Genomic DNA, 23073 nt, shown 5'->3' with positions numbered 1-23073 from the left:
AGTGCTTTTAATAAAAATGGAAAATATGGGTTTGTGTGATGCTTTTAATCATTTTAGAATTGTAAAGAGCTCTGGGCTTTGGGGGCCAGGACAGCCCTGGTGTGAACATAAATTAGCCTAACCGAGTAGCTTGTGCTGTTTATGGGAACTATTTGCTGTAAATTTGGTTCTGATGCTAGAACTGTGTGTCATCCTCACAGCCCTCAGCCTCAGCATGCCTCTTTCTGAAAACTGCAAGGGTTGCTTTTGGCTTTGGTTTCCAGTTAAGAGGGTCATGAACTCCAAGAGGAATTAGAAAAATCCCAGTCTGATCATTAATTTGCTCATTCATTCTACAAACAGGGACTGATCATCTACCCTGTGCCAGAAACTAGGAACACAGAGAGGAGATGGGTCCTCAAGGAGCACACGGTTACAGATATTGGTCATTTCAACAAAAATAGTCAGGGCCAGAATGTAGTGGTCATTTCTACCTAGAGGATCAGGAGGAGACTTTTAACAAGGGCTGTGGCTTGTTCCTGGGAAATGTGTGGCTCTGGCCTGTTTGCTTGGATCTTAAAAAGCAAAGTGGGACATCAGTAAGAGTTTAGGCCAAGGGTGTCAGGTAGACCCAGGGCAAAATACTGACTCTGTCTCATTGCTAGCTGTGTGATCTTCAGAGGGACCCCTATTCTCTCTGAGCCTCAATTCCCCTCTATAAAAGGGGGTTTATAATGGTTCTCCCATGGGGTTGTTGTACTAGGAACAAAAGTACCTCACACAGCCCTGGGCCATGGTAGACTGCCTCCAAACATTCGTTCCCTCTTACCTGTCCTGTGCTTGTCTTGTGGGAATAGACTGCACTGAGCCTATTCTCACTGTCTACAGCTTCCGACATGGCCAAGGGCACACATCAGCAAGGCCTTCTTCTCCACCACTGTGCCCTTTAGTGGGTTTTAGTTGTCTCAAAAATAAAAGGCAAACTCCTAAGTAGGGCACAGAAAACTCTAGAGTATGCGCTGGGCATGGTGGCCCAAGGCTGTAATCTCAGCACTTTGGGAGGCCAAGGCAGGCGGATCACAAGGTCAGGAGATCAAGACCATCCTGGAGAACACGGTGAAACCCTGTCTCTATTAAAAATACAAAAAAATTAGCCAGGCGTGGTGGCGGGTGCCTGTAGTCCCAGCTTCTCGGGAGGCTGAGGCAGGAGAATGGTGTGAACCCGGGAGGCGGGGGAGCTTGCAGTGAGCTGAGATGGCACCACTGCACTCCAGCCTGGGCGACAGAGCGAGACTCCGTCTCAGGAAAAAAAAAAAAAAAGAAAACTCTAGAGTATGCCCTTAGCGGGACCACCTCCTAGACCTCATCCTTGTCCTCTATGCCCTCGTCATACTGGAATATTCACCACACTGTAGGTGCACACGTGATTCCCTATCTCTGGGTCTTTGCTCACACAGAAGATTCTGCCAGGACCCACAAGCCCTCTTTCCCTTTTCTCCACCTTGAGAAATCCAGCCACCATATAAGAAACAGTCCTAAGTCCTTCTCTTTAGGAAATTTGTCAAGATGCCCCTAGTTAGACCTCACTGATTTCCTTCATGGGATCCCACAGCACCCTTTTGGCTTCTCACACTTGTCTATTGACCTCATCATCCTGAAACCTCTCTGAGTGTTTTGGGAATCAGGGAATGAGACTAGAAGCTAATATGGTGGAGGCAGTAAGAATTTGTGACTGGCCGTAGCCAGGCACGGTGACTCAGGCCTATAATCCCAGCACTTTGCAAGGCCGAGGCAGGCAGATCACAAGGTCATGAGATCGAGACCATACTGGTTAACATGGTGAAAGCCCTCTCTACTAAAAATACAAAAAATTAGCCAGGTGTGGTGACAGGCACCTGTAGTCCCAGCTACTCAGGAGGCTGGGGCAGGAGAATGGCATGAACCCGGGAGGCGGAGCTTGCAGTGAGTGAAGATAGAGCCACTGCACTCCAGCCTGGGCGACAGAGCAAGACTCTGTCTGAAAAATAAAAATAAAAATAAAAAGTAAAAAAGAATTTGTGGCTGGCCAAGCTGCCCAGTGATGCTCCCAGAGAAGTATGAAGCCCACAACAGGTTTTAGAGCATTGTCATTCCCTTTTATTATACTTGACCCCTTAAGAAATACATGTTTTACAGTGACAAAACAATTGGCTCTGAGTCAGGAAGTGGTAGAGCTGGATATCCAGGTACTTTTTCACCATGGCATATTGTCTCAGTCAAAAACATCCTTAATGCAACAGTACTTCAGCCTCTACTGTGTGCTAGGAAGGGCCAGCTTTCTACATGCACAACCTGTAATGTGGCACAGGACCCCACACTCAGAAAGACCCTGCCTTCAGAATTTAATGGTCTGTGGTTGCTGTCTTAAAACTCTCTGAAGTCTCAGCACATGCAAAGTTCCACATTCTACCACCTCCCCACCTCTTAGGAGGCTCTTAGCCACCTACTTCCTCACCTGCTGGTGTCCTGAGTCCCACCTGACCTCCTTCTCCCCAAGATGGAAGTGGCAGAGTGTGTTCCATCTTAGGGAGAAAAGGGAAAGGGAACTCGTGGGTCCTGACAGAGGCTTCTGCATGAGAAACTCAGCAGTTGTCGACTCTCATCCAGGTATGTAGTTCATCCCAGTGTGATGGTTGCAATACCCTTTGGGGTTGCCGTCTACAGTAGATTGGGGAAGCCAACCCATGGAAATGGGAGATGTCTGCCTGGATTTCTCTGTCTTCCTTGCTGGCAGATGCCAAGATAGAGGGTATAACCAGCAGTCAGTGGGCCCTGTGCACTTATGCATCTTATCTCAGTGGGGAGCCTCTAGGCACCCATGATGGTCTGCACTCACTTTGCGACTATCCCTATACCCAAGAGAGCACAACATTAAATAAGAGATTTAAAATGCCATGATAGGTCAAGAGAAACAGCAGAAGAAAGGGAAAGGCTTTTTATTTTAGTACCTCTAATGCCATTTTTTTTCTGCTTTTTGAAAAAGGAACTCTGCATTTTCATTTTGCACATAGCCCCATAAATTCTGTAGCCAGTCTTGGTGTTAGATCCTGTACTGGGCAACAGGAATATCGAGTTAAATAGCATGCATATAACCTCTGCCTTCAAGTTGGCTGTTGGGTCTAAAGTTTGGACTACATTAGTAGTTCTGTATAGAACAATAGAGTAAATATTTTAAACTTTGCAGGCCAAACAATCTCTGCCACAACTACTCACCTCTGCCTTTGTGGTACAAAAGTGGGCGTAGATGGTATATGAACGAATGAGCATGACTGTGTTCCAATAAATACTTATGGACATTGCAGTTGGAATTTCACATAATTTCCACGTCACAAAATATTATTTTCTTACCTGTTTTAAATCATTTAAAAATATATAAATCATATTTAGCTGTGAGCTAAACAAAACAGGAGCAGACCAGATTTAGCCAGTGTGCAGTTTGCCACCCCTGGACTAGATGATATCCAGGGGCCTTCTAGCACCCAGTCAAGTAAGTCTCAGAAAGCAGGGTCTTATTCTCACTTTCTTTTCCCCTGTTGCTTTTTTACCTTTTTTTTTTTTTAATCTGCCTCTCTCTCTTTGTCATTCTCAGGTTCTCATTCTTGCTCTCTTTCTTTCTCTTTCTGTCTTTCTCTTTCTCTCAATCAACCATCTCAGCATGAGGGGCTCTTTCTTCTTTCAACTGATATAAGTACTGGAGCACTGGAGCCAGTGTTCTTTCTCTGTAGGGGGCCAGCTGCTGAATTCTTGCTTGCCTAAGTAATTATAAAGCTACTTAAGCAGAGACAAGGGGGATCCAATGTGGTGCTCTGCTTGCAGAGAAAAAATATTGACATATTTAGGGATATAATACGCAGATAAAGAAAAGCATGTCTTCTCTGCTCCATCTTTATCCACAGACACATCTGTGTAAATGTATTTGTGAACACGATACAAATGCAATATTCAAGGAAGCAATGGACAATTGTCACCATCTTCCATCTGCCCACATATAGGAGCTGGCTTAGGGAAGAAAAGGTTTGACTCAGAGAAACTGTAATTCTTCATGAGAAGAGTGCAAATAATTCATAACATTTTGTGATCACCTACTGTGGGCTTATAACTATGAGAAGATTAGAAGTGCAATATAGGTGGGGGGAAAAAAAAAGGTCCAGGCTCTCGAACCAGTGAGACTTGGGTTTGAATCCCTGGTCTGGTACTTTTTAGCTTATGCCACCTAAAAAAAAAAAATATATAACTGTAACTCTTAGAGCTTCAGTTTCCTCACCTGTGTAAGAATGGTAACGCCTACAATTCAGGTTTGTAAAAAATACTTACAGATTTGAGCTAAGATACATAAAGTACCAATAACAGGTGCCTGAAAAACAATAGGCATTTATTCAATAGGGCCTGCTGAAAAGCTAGAGCCAGAAAAAGGCAGAGCCATGAGTCAAACCAAGATGTAATTGCAAAGGCCATACTTTATCTTTATAGAATGCTTGTAGAGTAGCAGGCTAGGAGCAGGAAGGCCCTCTGAGGGACTGTAGATGGGAAACAAAGGCTTAATCAACTATAAATAATGACTTCCTCTTTTTTTTTTTTTTTATAGACCCCTTTTTATTGTTTATCCCAGCAGTCATCCAAGGAATACTGGACAGGAATACCCAGCAACTCTAAGTAGCTACAAAAAAGAACAATTTAGAAAACCCTGACTTCTTAAGCCACCAGCTATTTACCGACTCTGTAGGCTATTTTGATTCTGCTCCTTTATTAATTTATTGGAGTGTATTATTGAGCATCTACTCTGTACTATGCACTATGATTCGATGGTGGGGCTACCCTGGTGAATGGGACACAGTTCTCACCTTCAAGGATCTCACAGTCCAGTGAGGAAATAAACAGACAATTATAGAATGATAGCAAAAGTACTATGATGGGGGAAATGCAAGCATAGTAAAAAATGGCATCTAAACCAATCCACAGTAGGGGAGGAGGGTCAAAGAAAGCTTACAGATAGAAGTAACGTTGTATCACCTTATACTTTTGGCACCTCATAATTACTTCAGTCTATAAATGAGTAATCTTGTGTCACTAAAATTTGAAAAAGGAGTGGGAGGTAGCTATGCAAGGAAGGATGTAGCAGGCAAAGGGAACAACATGTAAGAAGACATGGAGTACCACAATGAGATATCACCTAACACCTGTTAGAATGACTATTAGCACAAAGAGAAAAGATAATGAGTGTTGGTGAGAATGTGGAGAAAAGGAAATCCTTGTACACTTGGTAGGAATGCAAGTTGGTATAGCCATTATAGAAAACAGTATGGAGGTTTCTCAAAAAATGAAAAATAGAACTGCCATATGACCCAGCAATTCCACTTCTGGGTGTATACCCAAAGAAAATGAAATCTGTATGTTGAAGAAAAATCTGAACTTTCATATTTATTGTAGCATTATTCACAATAGCCAAGATATGTAATCAACCTACGTATCCATCAGCAGATGAATGGATAAAAAAATGTGGTATATATACACAATGAAATGCTATTCAGTCTTTAAAAAGAAGGAACTCCTGTCATTTGTGACAGCATAGAGAAACCTGAAGGACATTACGCTAAGTGAAATAAGCCAGGCACAGAAATACAAGTACTATATGATCTCATTTATATGTGAAATCTAGAAAAGTTGAACTCATAGAAACAGAGAGTAGAAAAGTAGTTGCCAGAGGCTGGGGATGGGAGTTGGGGACAGGAACATGTTGGTCGTAGGGTACAAAGTTTCAGTTAGACAGGAGGAATAAGTTCTGGAGAACCTTTGTATAGCATGGTGACAATAATTTTACTTGAGAATTGCTTAGAGAATGTATCTTGAATGTTCTCACCACAAAAAATAATATGGGAGAGATATTATAATAACTAAGGTTATCATATCTGTCTCTCACATACTTTTTTTTTGTTGTAAGGGCATCCAAGATATATTCTTAATATATCTTAGGTAGTTCTTTATAGCCATGTGAGAACGGACTATCATACTACATATCATATAATTTAACAACATGGGTGTATTAAAACATATTATACACTGTAAATATATACAATTTTTATTTGTCAATTATACCTTAGTAAATTTGAGGGGAAAAAATTTAAATAAAAAGTAAATGAAATTTGTTTTAAAAGAAGGCATGGAGGAAATAAGAAAGCATTGTATATTGAGGAATAAAGATCAGTCTGGCTAATCAGGAACTTAGACTCAGAGAGGAGTGGCAGCAAGCTTGGAGGCTGTACAGGCAGACAGGGGCAGCATGATCACATTAGGTAGTGTATCAGTCTGTTTTTACATGACTATAAAGACTGAGTAGTATATGACTACCTGAGACTATAAAGACTGGTAGTATATGCCCTCGCCCAAGGGCAACAAAGTTAGACTCTTGCCCAGGAATTCCAGGCTTAAGAGGCAAAATCTCAAACTCCTGAGCTCAAGCAATCCTCCCACCTCGGCCTCCCAAAGCGCTGGGATTACAGGCGTAAAGCACCGTGCCCAGCCAGAACTCCTTTTGGAAAGGAGGCAAAACCAGTGTGGCTCTGTTTTCTCAAAGCCTCATGGGGGATCTTGCCTAGCTTTCTCTGAGGGTGAGAAGAGTATCTCTTTCTAAGTAGAGGAGGTCCTGGGACCCTTCTACCCTCTGCAGCATCTAGGAATTAAGGGATCCAGAAGAACCATTGGAAAGAGGCCCAAGTCTTGCACAGTGGCCCAATCAGTGCCTTTGATGAGCAAAGCTCGTCATGCCTTGTGAGAAGTGACATTATCGATTCTCAGGGAGGATAAAAAGTGGAAGGGAGGAGATCAGAGAATCTTTAAACTCTGGTGGGACTATATTAATGCTATCTAGATGTGTATTTCCAACTTTAGCTGGAATCCATCTTTGACTGGAAACTTTGAAAGGGGCCTTGTTATTTAGGGAAAACATTTCATTTGGTACCAATTCAGGCCTAAGTGAATATTCCCAGTGCCACTAAAGTTGGTGAACTGAGAACAAAAGAGGTGGTTATCCCCTGAGAGTTTAAAATGCAAACAGAGCCAAAATCTTAATCTTCAAGAGACACATGTGAGAAGTCAGTTTTCACTATGTGAACTATAATGAATGAACAAGATAATGAAAAACCAAACCCACTAAATCATCTTTTAAAAAAGGAATTAAAACAACAGTTCAATACCATATGATGCCTATTATAATCACAAAAAAAATTTAAGTTATAATCCCATATGCTGGCAAGGCTAAAGTAAAATCTTTTTCTCACACACTATTCATGGAAGTGTAAACTGGAGTGATCCTACCAGAAAGCAATGTGGCAATATGAACAAAGAGTAATAAAAAGGTACACACTTTTAGACCCAGGAATTTCACTCATGAGTATTCATCTTACCTATGTTACCCAAATGAAGGAAAAAAAACTATATTCAGGAAGATGTTTTTTGTGATGTCATTTATAATAACCAAATAATAACAGCCTAAATGTTTTATATTAAAACATAAGTAAACTATGCACTTTCCATAAAAGGAACATTATGAAGTATTTAAAATAACATTTACGGTGACTATATAACAGTATTGGAAAAATTCTTATGATATAAACTAAAAATAACAGAATACACCAAGTCACAACATCATATTAATGCCATGATTATATCTTTGTTTTTAATATGTAATTATTACCTATGCATCACAAACACAGATACTTAGACAAGGGCTAGAAAAAAGCATGGAAAAAAATGAGAATAACTGTTGGTCACTAATGATCATGGAAATGCAAATCAAAACCACAAGGCAGTATCACCTTACTCCTGCAAGAATGGCCATAATCAAAAAATAAAAAAATAATAGATGTTGGCATGAATGCAGTGAAAAGGGAGCACTTCTACCCTGCTAGTGGGAATGTAAACTAGTACAACCACTATGGAAAACAGTGTGGAGATTCCTTAAAGAAGCAAAAGTAGAACTACCATTTGAATCAGCAGTCCTGCTAGTGGGTATCTACCCAGAGGAAAATAAATCATTATACAAAAAAGATAATTGCACATGTATGTTTATAGCAGCACAATTCGCAATTGCAAAAATGTGGAACCAACCCAAATGCCCATCAATCAATGAGTGGATAAAGAAACTGGTATGTATATATGATGGAATACTACTCAGCCTTAAAAAGGAATGAATTAATGGCATTCGCAGTGACCTGGATAAGATTGGAGATGATTATTCTGAGTGAAGTAACTCAGGAATGAAAAGTCAAACGTTATATGTTCTCACTCATAAGTGGGAGCTAAGCTATAAGGATGCAAAAGGATAACAATGACACAATGGACTTTGGAGACTCAGGAGGAAAGGGTGGGAAGGGGATGAGGAATAAAAAACTACAAACAGGGTGCAGTGTATACTGCTCGGGTGATGGGTGCACCAAAATCTCACAAATCACCACCAAAGAACTTACTCATGTAACCAAATACAAACCTGTTCCCCCAGTAACCTATGAAATTTTTTTTAAATGTAAAAAAAAGAAAATATTGAGATATTGAAATTTTATATGTATTTTTCATTTTTTATTTTGATATCATTGGCATAATTATTAAGTAATACCGTATACTATAGTTAAAGTATTTTTAAGGGCATGGGCTTCAGAATCAAAAGCTCAGTTTAATCTTAGCTCCATCACTTACTATCTGTATGACTTTGGGCAATTTAATTAACTTCTTTGAGCTTCAGTTTCCTTATCTCTAATATGGAGTTAAATACCTGCGTTATGGTACAGAAATGTGAGGATAAAATAAGTAAACATAAATAAAGCATTATTTGCATAGTAGATGTTAACTAAAGTTTTTTATATCTTTTTTCTCTTTTTTTTTTTTTTGAGACGGAGTTTCACTCTTGTTGCCCAGGCTGGAGTGCGATGGCACGATCTCAGCTCACCGCAACCTCTGCCTCCCAGGTTCAAGCAATTCTCCTGCCTCAGCCTCTGTAGTAGCTGGGATTACAGGCATGTGCCACCACGCCTGGCTAATTTTGTATTTTTAGTAGAGATGGGGTTTCTCCATGTTGGTCAGGCTGGTCTCGAACTCCCGACCTCAGGAGATCCACCCACCTTGGCCTCCCAAAGTGCTGGGATTACAGGCGTGAGCCACCGCGTCCGGCTAAAGTTTATTTATCTTAATGAACTTTTTAAGAACGCATTTGTCAATTTACAAATGTGTGTATATATATATATATGTATATCAAAAAATTGAAATAAATTAAAAATATTTTAGGAGACTTAGGCAAGGGAAAATAAAAGCAGTTCAATAAATGTGAATTTCCCTCACTTTTCCAATTCTTGTCTATACAAAGTGTAAGGGAATTTTAGAATATTCTGGCTGCATTGTTGAGAAATCAGAGATAAACAATGCTTGTTTTTCAAAACTTCTTTTTCAATAACAAGAAAGAAAAGAAAGAGACATCTTTTTCATTACATGCTACTTCTAAACACAGGCAAGCATGCTTGTATGCACAACACACACACACACACACACACAGAGACACACACACACTGACCCCTTTCAACAGATTTCAAGATGTGTCCCTGGAGATCCAAGAAAACAACATTTTTGTCTTTTTTTTTTTTAAATAATGAACACATTGCTTTCTCCATGTAACAAAAGGTATCATTTTGCTTTTAATTATGGGTTGTTATTATGCATTGCTTTTATTTGGCAAAGATGTTTGTTTCAGGAAAATTAATTTAGACAGTTCCATTTTTCAAGCAACAATACCTTCTGCCCCAGGCTTACAAAGAACAATTAGATCTGGATTCTTTCCCCATAATCAAGCTGGCAATTTTTTGTAGAAAGTCTTGGTCAATCAGCATGGAATGGAGCTTCCATGAGAGCCAGTCAAATGCAGAAAATAGACTTTTATGGCCTGGCACTTTTACTTCCTGGAGTATATATAACTCTGATATCGTGAAGAAGCATTACTCCAGCTGGGCAGGAATACAGATTAATGTTGCATCACTTTCAGTGCCAGAGTTTTATTTTGAATGTCATGATATTTTTCACAGGAACTCCACAGTGTCGTGCAATTCAGCAAACATGACTGAGAGCCTGCTATGTGCCAAGTACAGTGGTAGGAGCTGGAGATACCGATCTGAATCACAGTGTCCTTGTTGGTAAAAGCTCACGGTCAGATGACTCAGACAGATCATTGTAATACGCAGTGATAACATCTGTGGCCAAGGGTAACACAAGGTGCTGAGTGAGCCTTGAGGAGGTACCTGAACAGAGGGAGCTTCCAGAGGGTGATGATGTATGAGCGAAGTCATATATAAAGAAAGACAGGAGGAAAGGCTTTCCAAACAAGGAGTCTTGGAATTAAAAATTAAAGTCTTATCAGACTATACCATTTACCAAGAGGTTATGTGTCAAGCACTTAGCTAACTGCTCTACTCATAGGTGAGTTTTGTTAAACCCATTTCAAAGTATTTAACTGACTTGTCCATGGTCACTTAGACAGTGTGTGGCAGAGGTAGGTTCAGAGAAGGTAAATTGTTGATTCCTACACCAAGTTGGTGGCAAAGCTGGGGCCAGAACACACAGCTCCTGGCTTCCAAGTGTTCCTGATCCATTTCATTCAGTCTATACCACAGTTCTATGTGGAGTTGCTGTGAGCTACTTGTACAATTGCTGAATCTGAAGGAGAATGGGAACCAAAAAACATGTTATTGAAAACTTACTTGAGTGTGATAGGATCTTTTTAAAAGTCACAGCTGCCAAACTCTTCCACCCAACTAGAGACTGACCTTGATACTCTCAAAAACTCTGAAGGTTTCATGCTTTAATGTTTTATCTTTAAAAAGAGAATTTTATATTGTATCCTATTACTATAGTAATATTTCTTGTAATATGAAACTTCCGAGTGAAGTTATATTCCAGTTTGTATTCCATTTAATCCCCATTTTAGAGATGCGAAAATGAGAGAGAGATGAAGTCATTTGTTCAAGGGCTCCAGTGCTGGTGAATGTGTAAGCTAGGACTTGTCCGATTGTCTGTTTTTTGCTCTGATCTATGGACCAGAGCTGGGGCATCTTATTCTGGCACAATTGCTCTCTCTGCTACCATATTTCACCTATCTCTGTGCTTCTAATCCTTATTCAAACAACACGGGGCAGTTCAGTCGCTGGTATTTCACTACATGAACTGGGGCAAGTCCTACCTCCCTATAGGCCTGAGCATACCCTTCCTAAGGACACTAAGGACATGAATTGTGAGTCATGACTTTGTACCTAGTATCATCTAATTTTGCCTATCCTTATTTTTTTTCTCCATGTCTTTAATTGCATTATTTTGTTGCATTTCTTTTGTTGTAAGATCTTCAAATTCTTTTTTTGGAATTAGTAGGTTATAAATAATCAAATATGTAAAGAAACAACAGAATGTGGTGTTTCAGAGAGATTTCCTGATAGCCTTAAGACTATGTCAAGCATAACAGACCCATTCTTGCAGACAGAACGTAGCTAGGGCCTCATCGCCAACCTAGGTTTCTTTCCTTTTACTGTATCTACATTAATTACCATGTCTAAAAGGAGGCACTGTTGGTAAATCTTCAGTTAAAACAGCTTGAATCAAATAACATGACTTTGGAATTCAGAACTAATTACTAACTGGTTAAATGGTTCCCCTTCCTCTACTTCCCACCTCACTACCTTGCTTTCTTTGACAAGTTTTTCTGGGCATTTGTTCCTTTCTAGGCACTGGGTTATAGACATAAATCCTCTTTGTCTACCCTATTGAAGGAGAGAAATAAGTAAACAGTATAGAACAATATGGCAGGTGACTTTGAGCAGATTCCTTTCCTTCTGTGGCCCCAGTTTACTTTTCTTTAAAATAGTTGGGCTAGTGGATCTCTAAAGACCCTTGCCGTGACATCCCAGCAGTGTGTGATGCATGCTGCATCTTAACTTCCTTAATAATGAAGAGTAATCATAGCACTGAAGTATCATTTGAAGTCCTAGAAGTCATATCTTAATTCTAAAGTTTGATTCCACAAAAAGAAATGTGACTTATTCAAAACATAAAAATAATTTATAGTCATGAAACTTGCTCTGGCAATAAGCTAAAACATCACATCTGCAACAAACTTCTCGAGGCCCTATCAGGGAACATGTATTAAAAACTATCGATTTATGAAAAATATTCAGTTCCTCATGTTGGAATAGAAGGCAGAGGGTGGTGCATGAAGAGAGAAGAGGTAGACCAATATGTAAGCACCTAACTGTAACATGAGACATGTTCGGTAATCACTGCCTAGATGCTGTGGGGCCCATGGATGCAATGGGTGGGCATTTGTCAGCTTTGAGCACAACCTACTGTCACTTGAAATACTAGTCTGTTCTTGCAGGTCCCCACATGACCTTGTAAGGCTAAAGCAGAGAATTACTGCCCTAGCGTGTAATCTTCTAATCTTCTGACTCATGACTGAACAGCCTTCCTCTCGCTGTCTCTTGATGCCTAGGTCTTTCCTCCAGAGCAGAAGAAAGTGAAGTTCTCTAGCGCAACCCCCATCTGACGGTGTAAGGTTTTAGGGTGCGGCATGTTTTATTTTTCTCCAGCAGGAGTAAGGGTTTCAGCTGTTTATCCAGTCCTCTTTAGGAACTTGATCGAGGTTTCTGTATTCACTCGCCTAACACATATCTAGACAGAGCCCACACTGCTAGGAGACTTAAACACTGTCCTTTTGCCATGGAGCTTAGAGTGTAATGAGAATAGCATTAATCAAATATAAACACAAGTTAATAGAGAATTTGAAATTGTGAACACTATGGAGGAAAAGTACAAAAGATCACACTTGAGTTGTAGCTTCTTTCACTCCCTTGTGCAGAGGCTGCTCCAGGTGTGTGGTGTCACCCACGGCAGTTCTTGCTGCTTTTCTGCCTATAAACCTGCGAATAAGCCAAGATTTTTCCCTCATCCCTCACAACTAACTGCTGTCACGACTAATGGAGCATAGGCTTCAGGGGCAATCAGTATGGGTTTGAGTATGGGTTTTTCCACTTAGCAGCTGTGACCTTGAGCAAGTTTCTTCATTTGTAAAAAAGGGCAACAATACCTGCTTCAAACGGCTGTTGTGAGGATTGGCACATACAAAGTGCTCAGCAAATGGCAGCTGCTTCAGCCACGGCAGCTATTAATTCTACTTGCAAATTGTCTTTGCAGTTGTATATGCTCCTCTCTATTTCCACTTGCCCTGCTTTTGTGCAGGCCGCCAGAGGCTGAACTACGATGCTCCTTTAAGTTGCCCTGGGGATGAAAGACATTTGCACGCCTGAATTTTCCAATAAAAGAAAGTTACAGGAGCAGAAACTACACTGGAAAATATATTGAAGCAATCCCACATGTGCAGCCCAGGTTTTGTTTGCTACCCCACTCTGCTTCCCACTGGGTTATAACCCCTAGTTGTGGGATTTTATTTCAGCCTTGAGTGATATCCACTCTTGTCCACTCTCTCTCTGAGTAAAACGCTAAAGCATTTTTTATTATTCTGATGAGGGTAGGTCCTGGAAAGGGAGGGTGAGCCTCGGCCACTGTTCATGTTTCCCTTGAAGGCAGTGAGGTTGAAAGGTGATCAGGTTTGGCATCCAGATATCAGTCAGTGGACCAAGGTAAAGCTTGAGCGATATTTTGAACCCCTGTCAGAATACCTTTTCCCATATTTTTCTTGGGAGCACTTACCACAGTTAAAATAAATTCATATTGTATGATTATTTGCTTAACATATCTGTCTTCTATCTGTCTAGCTAGCTCTTTGAAGGCAGGGGCTGTGTCTTTCTCACTCTATCCCCGGCAAGATGCCTGGTACATACATAGCAAAAGCTTCATTGGTATTTGTTGAATGAACAAATAAATAGATGGAGAGTCATGGAGTGGAGGCAAGGTGTTATCTGGGAAAGCCATGTTGCCCATCAGTTGTTCAGCAAAAGGAGAGGTAGAAAGAAGATCTTGTCAAGGGCAGGAGCCAAGGTTGGAAGCAGGTAAGGTGGTGGTGCACAGAATGGTCATGCATCTGGAAGGCTTGGGGGTGGGCATGAGCTCAGGGCCTTGAGATACTGTTTCCCAAATTTCGATGATCCCTGCTCTCTTTCCTCACAGAAGCAATAGGCCCCTCCCCACTCCTTCCTCCAGCCAGATGAGAATCAGTCTGCTACATATCACACTGACTGACATAATTACAGGCCCCACTTTATTGTCTGAAACTTGGTTCTGAAAATAATAGGTATTTTTGGTTTGTTTTCCAAGTATGTAATATTTGGATGTAAATATTATAATGTACAAACTGTTTTTTCAAATAACACATACAACTCGTGGAGATTTTTGGCACCCTCCTTGAATGTCAAACTAAGAAATCTAGTCTTTCCCAAAAATGCAACAGGAATCATTAAATTTTTCAAAGAAAAGAGCAAATTTAATTTTAGAATGATCAGTCCTATAGCCAGTGAAGAGGCTAGATTGGAGTAAGAGAGATTAGAAGCAGTGAGTTTGAAGAGAGGCCTGTCCCACATAAAATATATCCAGGAAGCAGGCTACGCTTGGGGATAGGGCAGGGAGAGGGCATGGGATCCCTAGATGCCTAGAAAGTTACTATGACTCGGGGAGGGAATGAACTGAGCAGAGAAAGGAGGGGTTACAGGAAAGGAAAGGGCTTGAGCCCTGAAGCCAAATGTGTGCCTATGTCCCTGTGGCCCCTGTTTCTGGAGAGTGTTGATCCCCACGTCCTCCCCCTGATGGCTGGCTTCTGGAGCGACAGGAGAATGCCTGGGGATTACTGGTGCTCTTATTTAAATCATCTCCAGTCTATGCCGTGAAAGACTGACTTTTCTCCAAATAGCTATCTTGCACAAAACACAGAAAGCAAAACAGAACACATAATCAGTGACTATTCTCTTCTACCACGCAGAACCCCACACATCAAACCAGCCACTGAGCTCCCGGAACAACACGTCCCTTCTCATTCTGGGAGGTAATTGCAATGCAGTCGTGACCAAAACGAAAAGTCCATTTTTAACCATAGACTCGTAACTACCCATCAAGATGAAGAAGGCCAAATTCTCTGTGGCCCAATTCCTGGGTCCTCAAGACAGAAACAGAGTTTTCACAAAAATTATGGGGGCAGTGCGTGAGTGTTGTATGGGTATGTTGATGTGTGCCTATTAGAAGACAAGGGCTAAAGCTAAAGACCTCTTTTGGTGACCAATTCAGTGGGACTCTGTTTAGTTGTCATCCTGGGAGCAAGTAATCACCAAATCTGAATTGAGCACTATCTGTTGGTCAGGTGCTAGGGTAGTCCTTGAGAGGAGAGAAATAAACAGGGCATAGCCCCTGCCTTCCGGAAACTCACACAACCACTAGAGACGATGGAGGAGTGAGGCGGTCTCGGAAATACAATGTGATGGTGCTCTGATGAGGAAGGACAGGGGAAGGACCTGATCTAGCACAGCCTTGGCAAGTTAAGCAATGCTTTACAGCAGAGGTGGCATGAGTTAAGAGCCAAATAACAAGCAGGAAGTAGTTAGACAATTCCTCACTAGTTTGGGTATGGGATTGTTGTTTCAATTAGGGGCAATAGCATATGCAAAGGCAAATGATGAAAGCACAGCAAATCTGGCAGCCAGAAGTGGTTGATCATAGCTGGAGCTCAGAGTCTGGGAGGACAAGAAATGGAAGGCAGAAGCCAGGTTATACAAGTCTTTCAATAGCCACCTAAGGCTAAGACTTTGTCTTATAGGACTCCTGATGAGTTTTAAGACATGCATTCTAGAAAGCTCACTCCAGCTGCAGTGTGGAGGATGACCTGGAGGAGAGAAGACTAGAGCTGGGAGATCTTTAAGAGTCTTAAAGGGCTAGGTACCAGATAGGGAGAAGCCCAAAGGCTCAGCCTGAGGTGACACAGAGCTGTAGCCAGCACTCAGAAATCCTAGTATTCAACCAGTGCATTCCCCCGTTCTGCCTCTTGCTCCCCAGTTTAGAGTGATTCTTCCTTTTTCTCTTTGCTTCTCCTTCCTGTTAGTCCCCTGGAGGTTGGTGTACACTCTCTTTTTATGGCTGAGTACCTCATTGCCAGCTAGCTTAAGTAACTTGCCTAGGATAACAGAGCTCAGAGGTTATAGAATCAGAATTCACCTTTGTCTGTCTGATTTTGAATCGAGCACTCTTCAGAATGCTTTGTGTTTTGTTGTTGTTGTTGTTGTTGTTTTTGCTTTTTGTTTTTCAATGCTCTCTGTAACTGCAGTCATAGGGGCTTCAGATATGAAAAAATAAGAGTATCTTCTAAGTTGAATATTGCCTGAAGAGTCTCCCAGATTCAGAAGCCTTTATCTATATTGGTAGGCTGCAGTAGCTGGGCTTTTCAAACTGGCTCCTTGTGACAAAATAAGCAAGTGTTTATCCTATTGGTATCTTGTTGATTAATGCTACCTTCCCTGAAAAGAAAAAGATTACAAACAAAATCACAGCTGTAAGATCAAATGTATTAGCTATGACCATAAATATATGTGATTTACACTCTCCTACTTCAAAATAAAGATGCAGCCTGGGATGAAAAATTATATGAACATAATGTTGCACAAGATTAGAATTGTACTTCATTTATTATATATAAACACAATATCATTAAATGTATATACATAGTGAGAAAGATGATAAGAAAATACACCAAAATATTAACTATGATTCTCTTTCAGTGGTAGGATTTCATTACTTTTCACTTTTACTCTGAATTTTCTGGAAATATTCCCAGTTCTTGCTTGCAGTTGACTCAAAGTAATTTTTCTACTTTTACTCTGAATTTTCTGGAAATTTGGAAAATGACAAAAATCAGCATGTGTGATTTTCATAATTATGAAAATTGTAAAGATAGGTTCTTAAATTAGGACAACTATAATTTTCAGAAGAATAATTGAATCCAGAAAAGGTCCAAAGTTCTTGGGTAAGGTGTCTAATTAGCCCAGCTTTTAGGACTTCCACCTTTGAAGAAGTCCACTGTGACTAGAGGTGGGGTGACATGGTACTAATGTAACAGCATTCACTCGATGCATGGGGGAATAATGGATAACTCCTGGAGCAAGGGTGCTGGTGGACAATTCCTTAAGCATCCACTACAGATACTCTGGCAATCCCTGGATACCCAATTTAGAGGTTACTCCTGTTGACCTTAGAATCCCCACCCTGCATTGTCCTTATGAGGTCATACTCAGCATTCACCACACAATGGTTAAGCAAAGAAATTTTTGAATTTCTGAATGTCCATGGGGTACCATGTTTATGAGGGAAGGCTGGATGCAGGAGTCATACACAGCCAGGAGTCCATATATCTACTCCTGATTGACCCAACACTGGCATACCCACATTCCTTCAGCAGTCCGTAGAATCCCACACAGGCACACTTGGATACATTCCCCTCCATCCAAATGTGGAATTCTTTTGTCTGAGATGAATGTCCTCACTCTGACCCCAAACACACACACACATACAAACACACACACACAACCACTACTACACATGTGAAGGCTCTGCCTTCCTTAGACTGTAGCTTTTGGTCAGCAAGTGGTTCAAGAGTCATCAGGCCCTGCCTGCCTGTTAAATTTGCCACCGACCTTACTGGCTTCATTTCCTCCCTATCCTACCATCCATATTAAAGTCTCTTATCTCTCTCAGTTGGCAACCAATTATAATAATTTGGTAATTCTTTATGTCCAACGTACCCCTGTCTGTATATAACTGATTGTGCATTATTGGTGAAATTCTATAAACCATGTGCTCTATTTTTACAAATGCCACACAGTTTTCACTGGCAATCTCAAATGATTGTGCCTGCTAGACTAGTAAGGAAAATTTTCACTGTCATTTCAGTCCTTTTATTTTTGAATGACTTTGAGGGAATTATTTAAACATTCCAGTTTCTTAGCTAAAAATTGTTGCAGAGTCATTCTGGAACATACACTTTTGTTTTCGTTTGCATATAGAACATGCAGGTTTTGCAATTCTATTTTAAGAGCTAGAGGTTAAAACAGCCTACGCTTATCTGCTTGTGCCACTAGGTGGTGCACACATATGTCAGTGATCTGTAGGTTAAAGGGGCTTATCACCAGGTTAGTGTTAATTTATCACCACAGAGGTGGTACCAACAGTAGGAGCTGTAGGCGTCCGGAAACAGAGTAATCCTCCAGGCAAGAGTAAAGAAAGGAAACCCTCCCAGAGGAGATGGATTGACAGTATTCCTGGCTACAGAAATGGCAGGAGCAAAATCTTAAAGGCAAGAGACCCCAAAGATGTAGCAGGGGAAAAAGTCTTGGAAAAGAAAGAGCATGTTTACTCTCCATGCTGATTAATTCCTAATCAACCGGGTTACTGCAGAGGAGTAACAGCATAGATGAAACATTTATTTGAGCTAGATGACATCAAACATTCCTTCCAGACCTTTGTTCAGGGAACTAGGGGTACACAGGTGAAATGACACAGCACTGTCCTCAAGTAGGATCAGTGAGAAAGACAAACAATGAAGACGGTACATGATACTTTCTCCTGGTGAGAAAGACAGTACATGGAGGAGGATGCTAGATGCTTTGCAAGATGCATTGGAAGAACAAAGCGTGAGATTCTGCTCTGAGGAAGGGAGATAAGGTGGTTAGGTTTGGGAGGTGGTGTTCAAAGAAGACTTCATGGAAGTCTTGAGAAGTGAAGAGATCTTCAGGAAGATTTCAAGATGGTAGACAAATGATAGCATAAGCAAAGGCATGGAGGTTTGAAAGGATAATGTCTGTGGATTTGGGGACTAGTTCAGTTGAGTTCAGCAAATACTTACTGAGGGGTACTCTGTGACATGTACTGATTTTACTAAGATTAATAATGGATGTTGTAGGCCCTTAAGATGCTCCTCATCTAGTGAGGAAGACTGATACACGCATAGAAAATTGCAATGTGAGAGGATAGTTGAAAATGTGGTTCCCTTTTAAATTCTAACTATGTCCTTTGAGTCCCCAGTGTGCTGGCTACAGGTTCTCAGGGAGTTGTACACCAGAAGAGGGAGCCTGTAAGCCCACTACCTGGTTGCATTTGGCTCCCTGTCACTGATGGCATTTCAGTCTCACTTGCTCATTTTAGAGTTGCAAAGTTGGAAGCCAGAGACGGAAAGCCAGGACACAAGCCCAGGCCTGTCTGACTCTGTCAGGTTTTCTCCCCCTTTTTCTTTAAAGAATCCTAGGCATAGAGTTGCCATTTAGCAATACTTCTTAACTAGAAAAAAATACATTTCAGACAAATAGGCCATCTTCACCAACTGTGACCATCACAAAGTCAAGTGTATTTAAAAAGGACACGATGGATTCTTCCCTTATGTATGAAGAAAGTGCCAAGCCATATAGGTTGACCTTGGCAAAGGCAGCTTAAGCCAGACGTCCCACTGGCCTGGTTTCGTGTTAGAGAAGGAAGAAGGTCTGGCTCCAGCATTCCTTCTAGCCCGCATGCATGCGTGGGTGTTTCATATCAGTGCTAGGATATGCTCTTACTGTGTAGATTAGTGACATCTTAGAGTTGCATTGTTTGCTTGAAAATGTCAACTGGAATGAGTTATAAGTTGGTAGGAAGACAGGTCTGTGTGACTGAGAAGGCACCGGAGGGATCTGGAGCTCCTTTTACGTACATGAGAAGTCACTGAAGCAAGGGATAGAGAAATCTTACAGAGATTTTGACTGAAACAGATCAAAGTTAGTGAAGAAGGAGGGTGACTCTGAGGAAAGGGAGATTTGAGACCAGGTCTTATGAGTAAAGAACAAAGGACCTGGTAATATTTAGACTGGAGAGAAGACAGTACAGATCTTCTTCAGCTCTCCAAACTATTGTCATGGACTGAAGTAGCTAGAAACAGTGATTGTGTCATCAGGAAGCAGCTTTTAACCTTGCTCAAAGTAGAGCTATCTAACCAAAAAAAAAAAAGTGGTCGGTTCTCTACCAAGAAAGAAGATGAAACAGAAGCAGTTCATACCTGGTGGAGACATTGAGGAGGGAGTCCCTGACCTCGTGGCAGGTCAAATCTCTGAGCTTTAAATAAGTAAAATTAATGAAAAAGTAAGAGGCATCTTATATAAACCAAGGACCAGATGTTCTATAATAACAACATCAATACTACATAGATCTTTTTATTGAGAACCTTCTAAGTGCCAGGCATCATGCTAGATGATTTGTATGCATTGCCGTATTTTGAACTTTAGAGCCAGAATCAGAACTGACTAAATTTTAATCCTGACCCTGCCATTTAGTGAAGATGTCTTGGACAGACAGTTTCTCCCCTCTAAATATCATGTCCTCTCCTGTACAAGTGCCAAGAGTATGAAAAAAAAAATGATACATCAAAGTACTTAGTACTGTGCCTGATCTACAGTTAGTACTTTAAAAATGTTTCTGCCTTCCCCTTTCTGCTTAAGCAGAATTTCAGGAAGCCATTCTTGGATAGAGGCAAGATAAAGAGGGAAATGCAGGGGAGGTAAAATATGGCAAGGCCTCTGCTGCACAAAATACTGGATGATTGAAATCTCCTGCAATTTGTAACCTAGAGCAATGACTCTCAAAATGGAATTTGTTTGGACCCCTTTTAAGAAAACAGAAACAGAGATTTCCAGTATTATTTACAAAAAATCAAGTGTAGGAAAGAGAAAGAGGTCAGCAGGAGGACCGGGACTAAAGGAACGCTGACTCAAGTCTTTGAGAGGGCTGCTCACCACTTTGCCAGCTGCAGCCTCCTGTACCCACTTCTCTACCCTTAAGTTTTCATGGCATCCAGTCTAGGACAGTAGCTGTGCTGTGATACGGAACGGGCCTTTTGAGATATTGATCACCTCAGCCCTTGGGGTAACCAAGGCCAGTTGCTTCCAAACATAAGCTGCCTCATCTCTATAGCCTAGTGTGCTAGACAAATATTATTCTGGGTGAATATTGTGTGGTAAGAGAAAGGATAAGGATTCAGTTAGAAAAGGAATGGTTGGTCATCGCTAATTGAAATTGTTATGCTATTATGAGCAGACTTAAGAATGAAACCAATCCAGAAATATCTTGGTTAAATAGAAGTATCTAGAGAGTGGCAGTACCACAGGCACTCAAGGCAGAGAGCATTGCCAATATATCAGACACTCAACCAGTGCAGCCGGTATGAGAAAAGGGAAATCTAAAGCTATCTGGTACAGAAGAATGAGCCCATAACTGGGAAACTGGAAAGGGACCTTCTCTGTGGTTCTAGGTGAGCCACATTCTGCTCAGGGCCTCATTTGCCATAAGTATGGTATGATTTGACTGAGAGACCTCTAAGCTCTAACCACCTGTGCTTTCAAAGACAAACAAAAAGCCCATTCATCCCCCTTTGTCTCTAGGGTACAAACCCTCTCTGCAGAATTGGAAGTGAGTACCACATTCAGTATGATTTACCCTGCAGTATGTCCAAACATCCTCTTTGCATGTCTGCCCTGACCTGCTAAGCACAATTTTGGCTCTGGCTCAAATCAGTGCCCTCACAGTGTGTTTTCTTTTGCAGCAACAACGACAGCTTGACCTCCTGACGATAACCAGCCCTGGTGAGTAGGTGTGGCCCTTCTGCCTTGGCTTTTCCCTTATTTCCTGAATGATGCCTTGTTGCCTATCCAAATGCAATTCCTGCCCTTCTTTTTTGACTTCCTGAATGAACAGCAGAACTCTTGTGCCATGAACAATTCTTCTCCTCCCCACCCTCTGCTCCACATGCAGTTGATTTTTCTCCCTGCCAGCTCTGTGTTGCCTCCTCTTCACTATGGATGGCAGGGCTGATACTCTGGATGTTGCTGCATATTCTAGGGTGATGTTCTCTCCAAATCACTCACTGGTCTCAGGTGTCAAGGAAGTGTCCTGGTCTGAGAAATAAGTTTTAGAATCATGTGGAATGGAGAATCTGCTTGGAAGGTGCCATGAAATGAAGGGAGGATGGCTCATAAGATTGGGCCAGTCTGGAAAAGTGAGCAGGTTTGGTTGGCTGTGTAGAGAGTCAAGATGACTTTTGTCTCTCACTTTTAAGGGAAGGTCAGGTCCCCCCAAAAAACTGTGACCATGACCATGGAATTAAAAGGTCTTTTTTCCCCTCTATAGCTGACATCTGGCCTAGGAGAGGCTGAGCAATTTCGTTCTTTCAGAGAGGTATTTTACTCTGGTTTGGAAACTTAAGGCAAAATTGGACAAAAAGAGATACTGTTCTCTCTTATGGTCATGGGGATGATGGTGCCAGCAGGGTTAGTGAGCATTTGAGGGTTGATGTGGTGGTTATCTTCATCCATGGGTGATATTCAAAATATTTAAAAGCCATCTGCTATGCTAGGCATTAACACTTTGGTTACTGGACTGTGGGGAGATGGGGTCCCGGAGGAGGAGCTACTGTGGCACTGTGGTCATACGGCAGGTTTGTGGGTCTCAGGAGATGACTAATTACTAATAAATGTGGATATGTTTCAATATGTTAGTAACCAGCACGGCTGAACTACGTCAGCCCTTCCTTCCACTAAGCCTACCATACTGTATCCATGGGCCAGTGCCTCACTTTCAAAGCGACTGAGATATTGCCCTCTGCAGTCACTATCCTAGCAATTATCTTGTCTACATAAGTAGGGTATAGAAAAGTGACTGCACCTTACAGGTGCAGTCACTAGTTTGGGTGACCTTACTATAGTTCTATACCTGATAGAACTCTTTGAGCTTGAGACTTCAGAAGAAAAAAGATAGAACTAGTTCGAAAAAAGTTTACTCTACTCCATAGAATGATCTACATTTAACATATATATGATTAACATATATAGAAATTCCAAATCATGGGCTGACATGACTAGAGTGCCTCACTTGTATGACCTACCAATTCCTCCTAAGGTGGTGGTGAGAGATTATCTACGTCCAATACAGTTTAATTGCTTTTAATTGTGTCCTGTTCTACTCCACAATACACTGTCTATATTGCCTGCTTCCACATCTCAGTTTCATCGGGTCACACCCTGATATGAT

General features: G+C 41.2%; 1 protein-coding gene across 1 annotated transcript in view; it reads left to right on the top strand.

Annotated features, from left to right (window-relative positions):
* AGBL4 (ATP/GTP binding protein like 4) overlaps window positions 1–23073 on the top strand; it is a 1451937-nt gene that overhangs the window by 1088483 nt on the left and 340381 nt on the right. Inside the window, exon 5 of the mRNA XM_025357747.1 lies at window positions 21590–21629. Coding sequence (XP_025213532.1) covers window positions 21590–21629 — 40 coding nt within the window. The remainder of the gene's footprint in view (window positions 1–21589; window positions 21630–23073) is intronic.

The sequence above is a fragment of the Theropithecus gelada genome, chromosome 1 (genome assembly GCF_003255815.1).
Source record: "Theropithecus gelada isolate Dixy chromosome 1, Tgel_1.0, whole genome shotgun sequence".
NCBI lineage: Eukaryota > Metazoa > Chordata > Mammalia > Primates > Cercopithecidae > Theropithecus > Theropithecus gelada.
The sequence above is the reverse complement of the archived record's forward strand: the minus strand, read 5'-3'. Positions and strand labels throughout refer to the sequence as shown.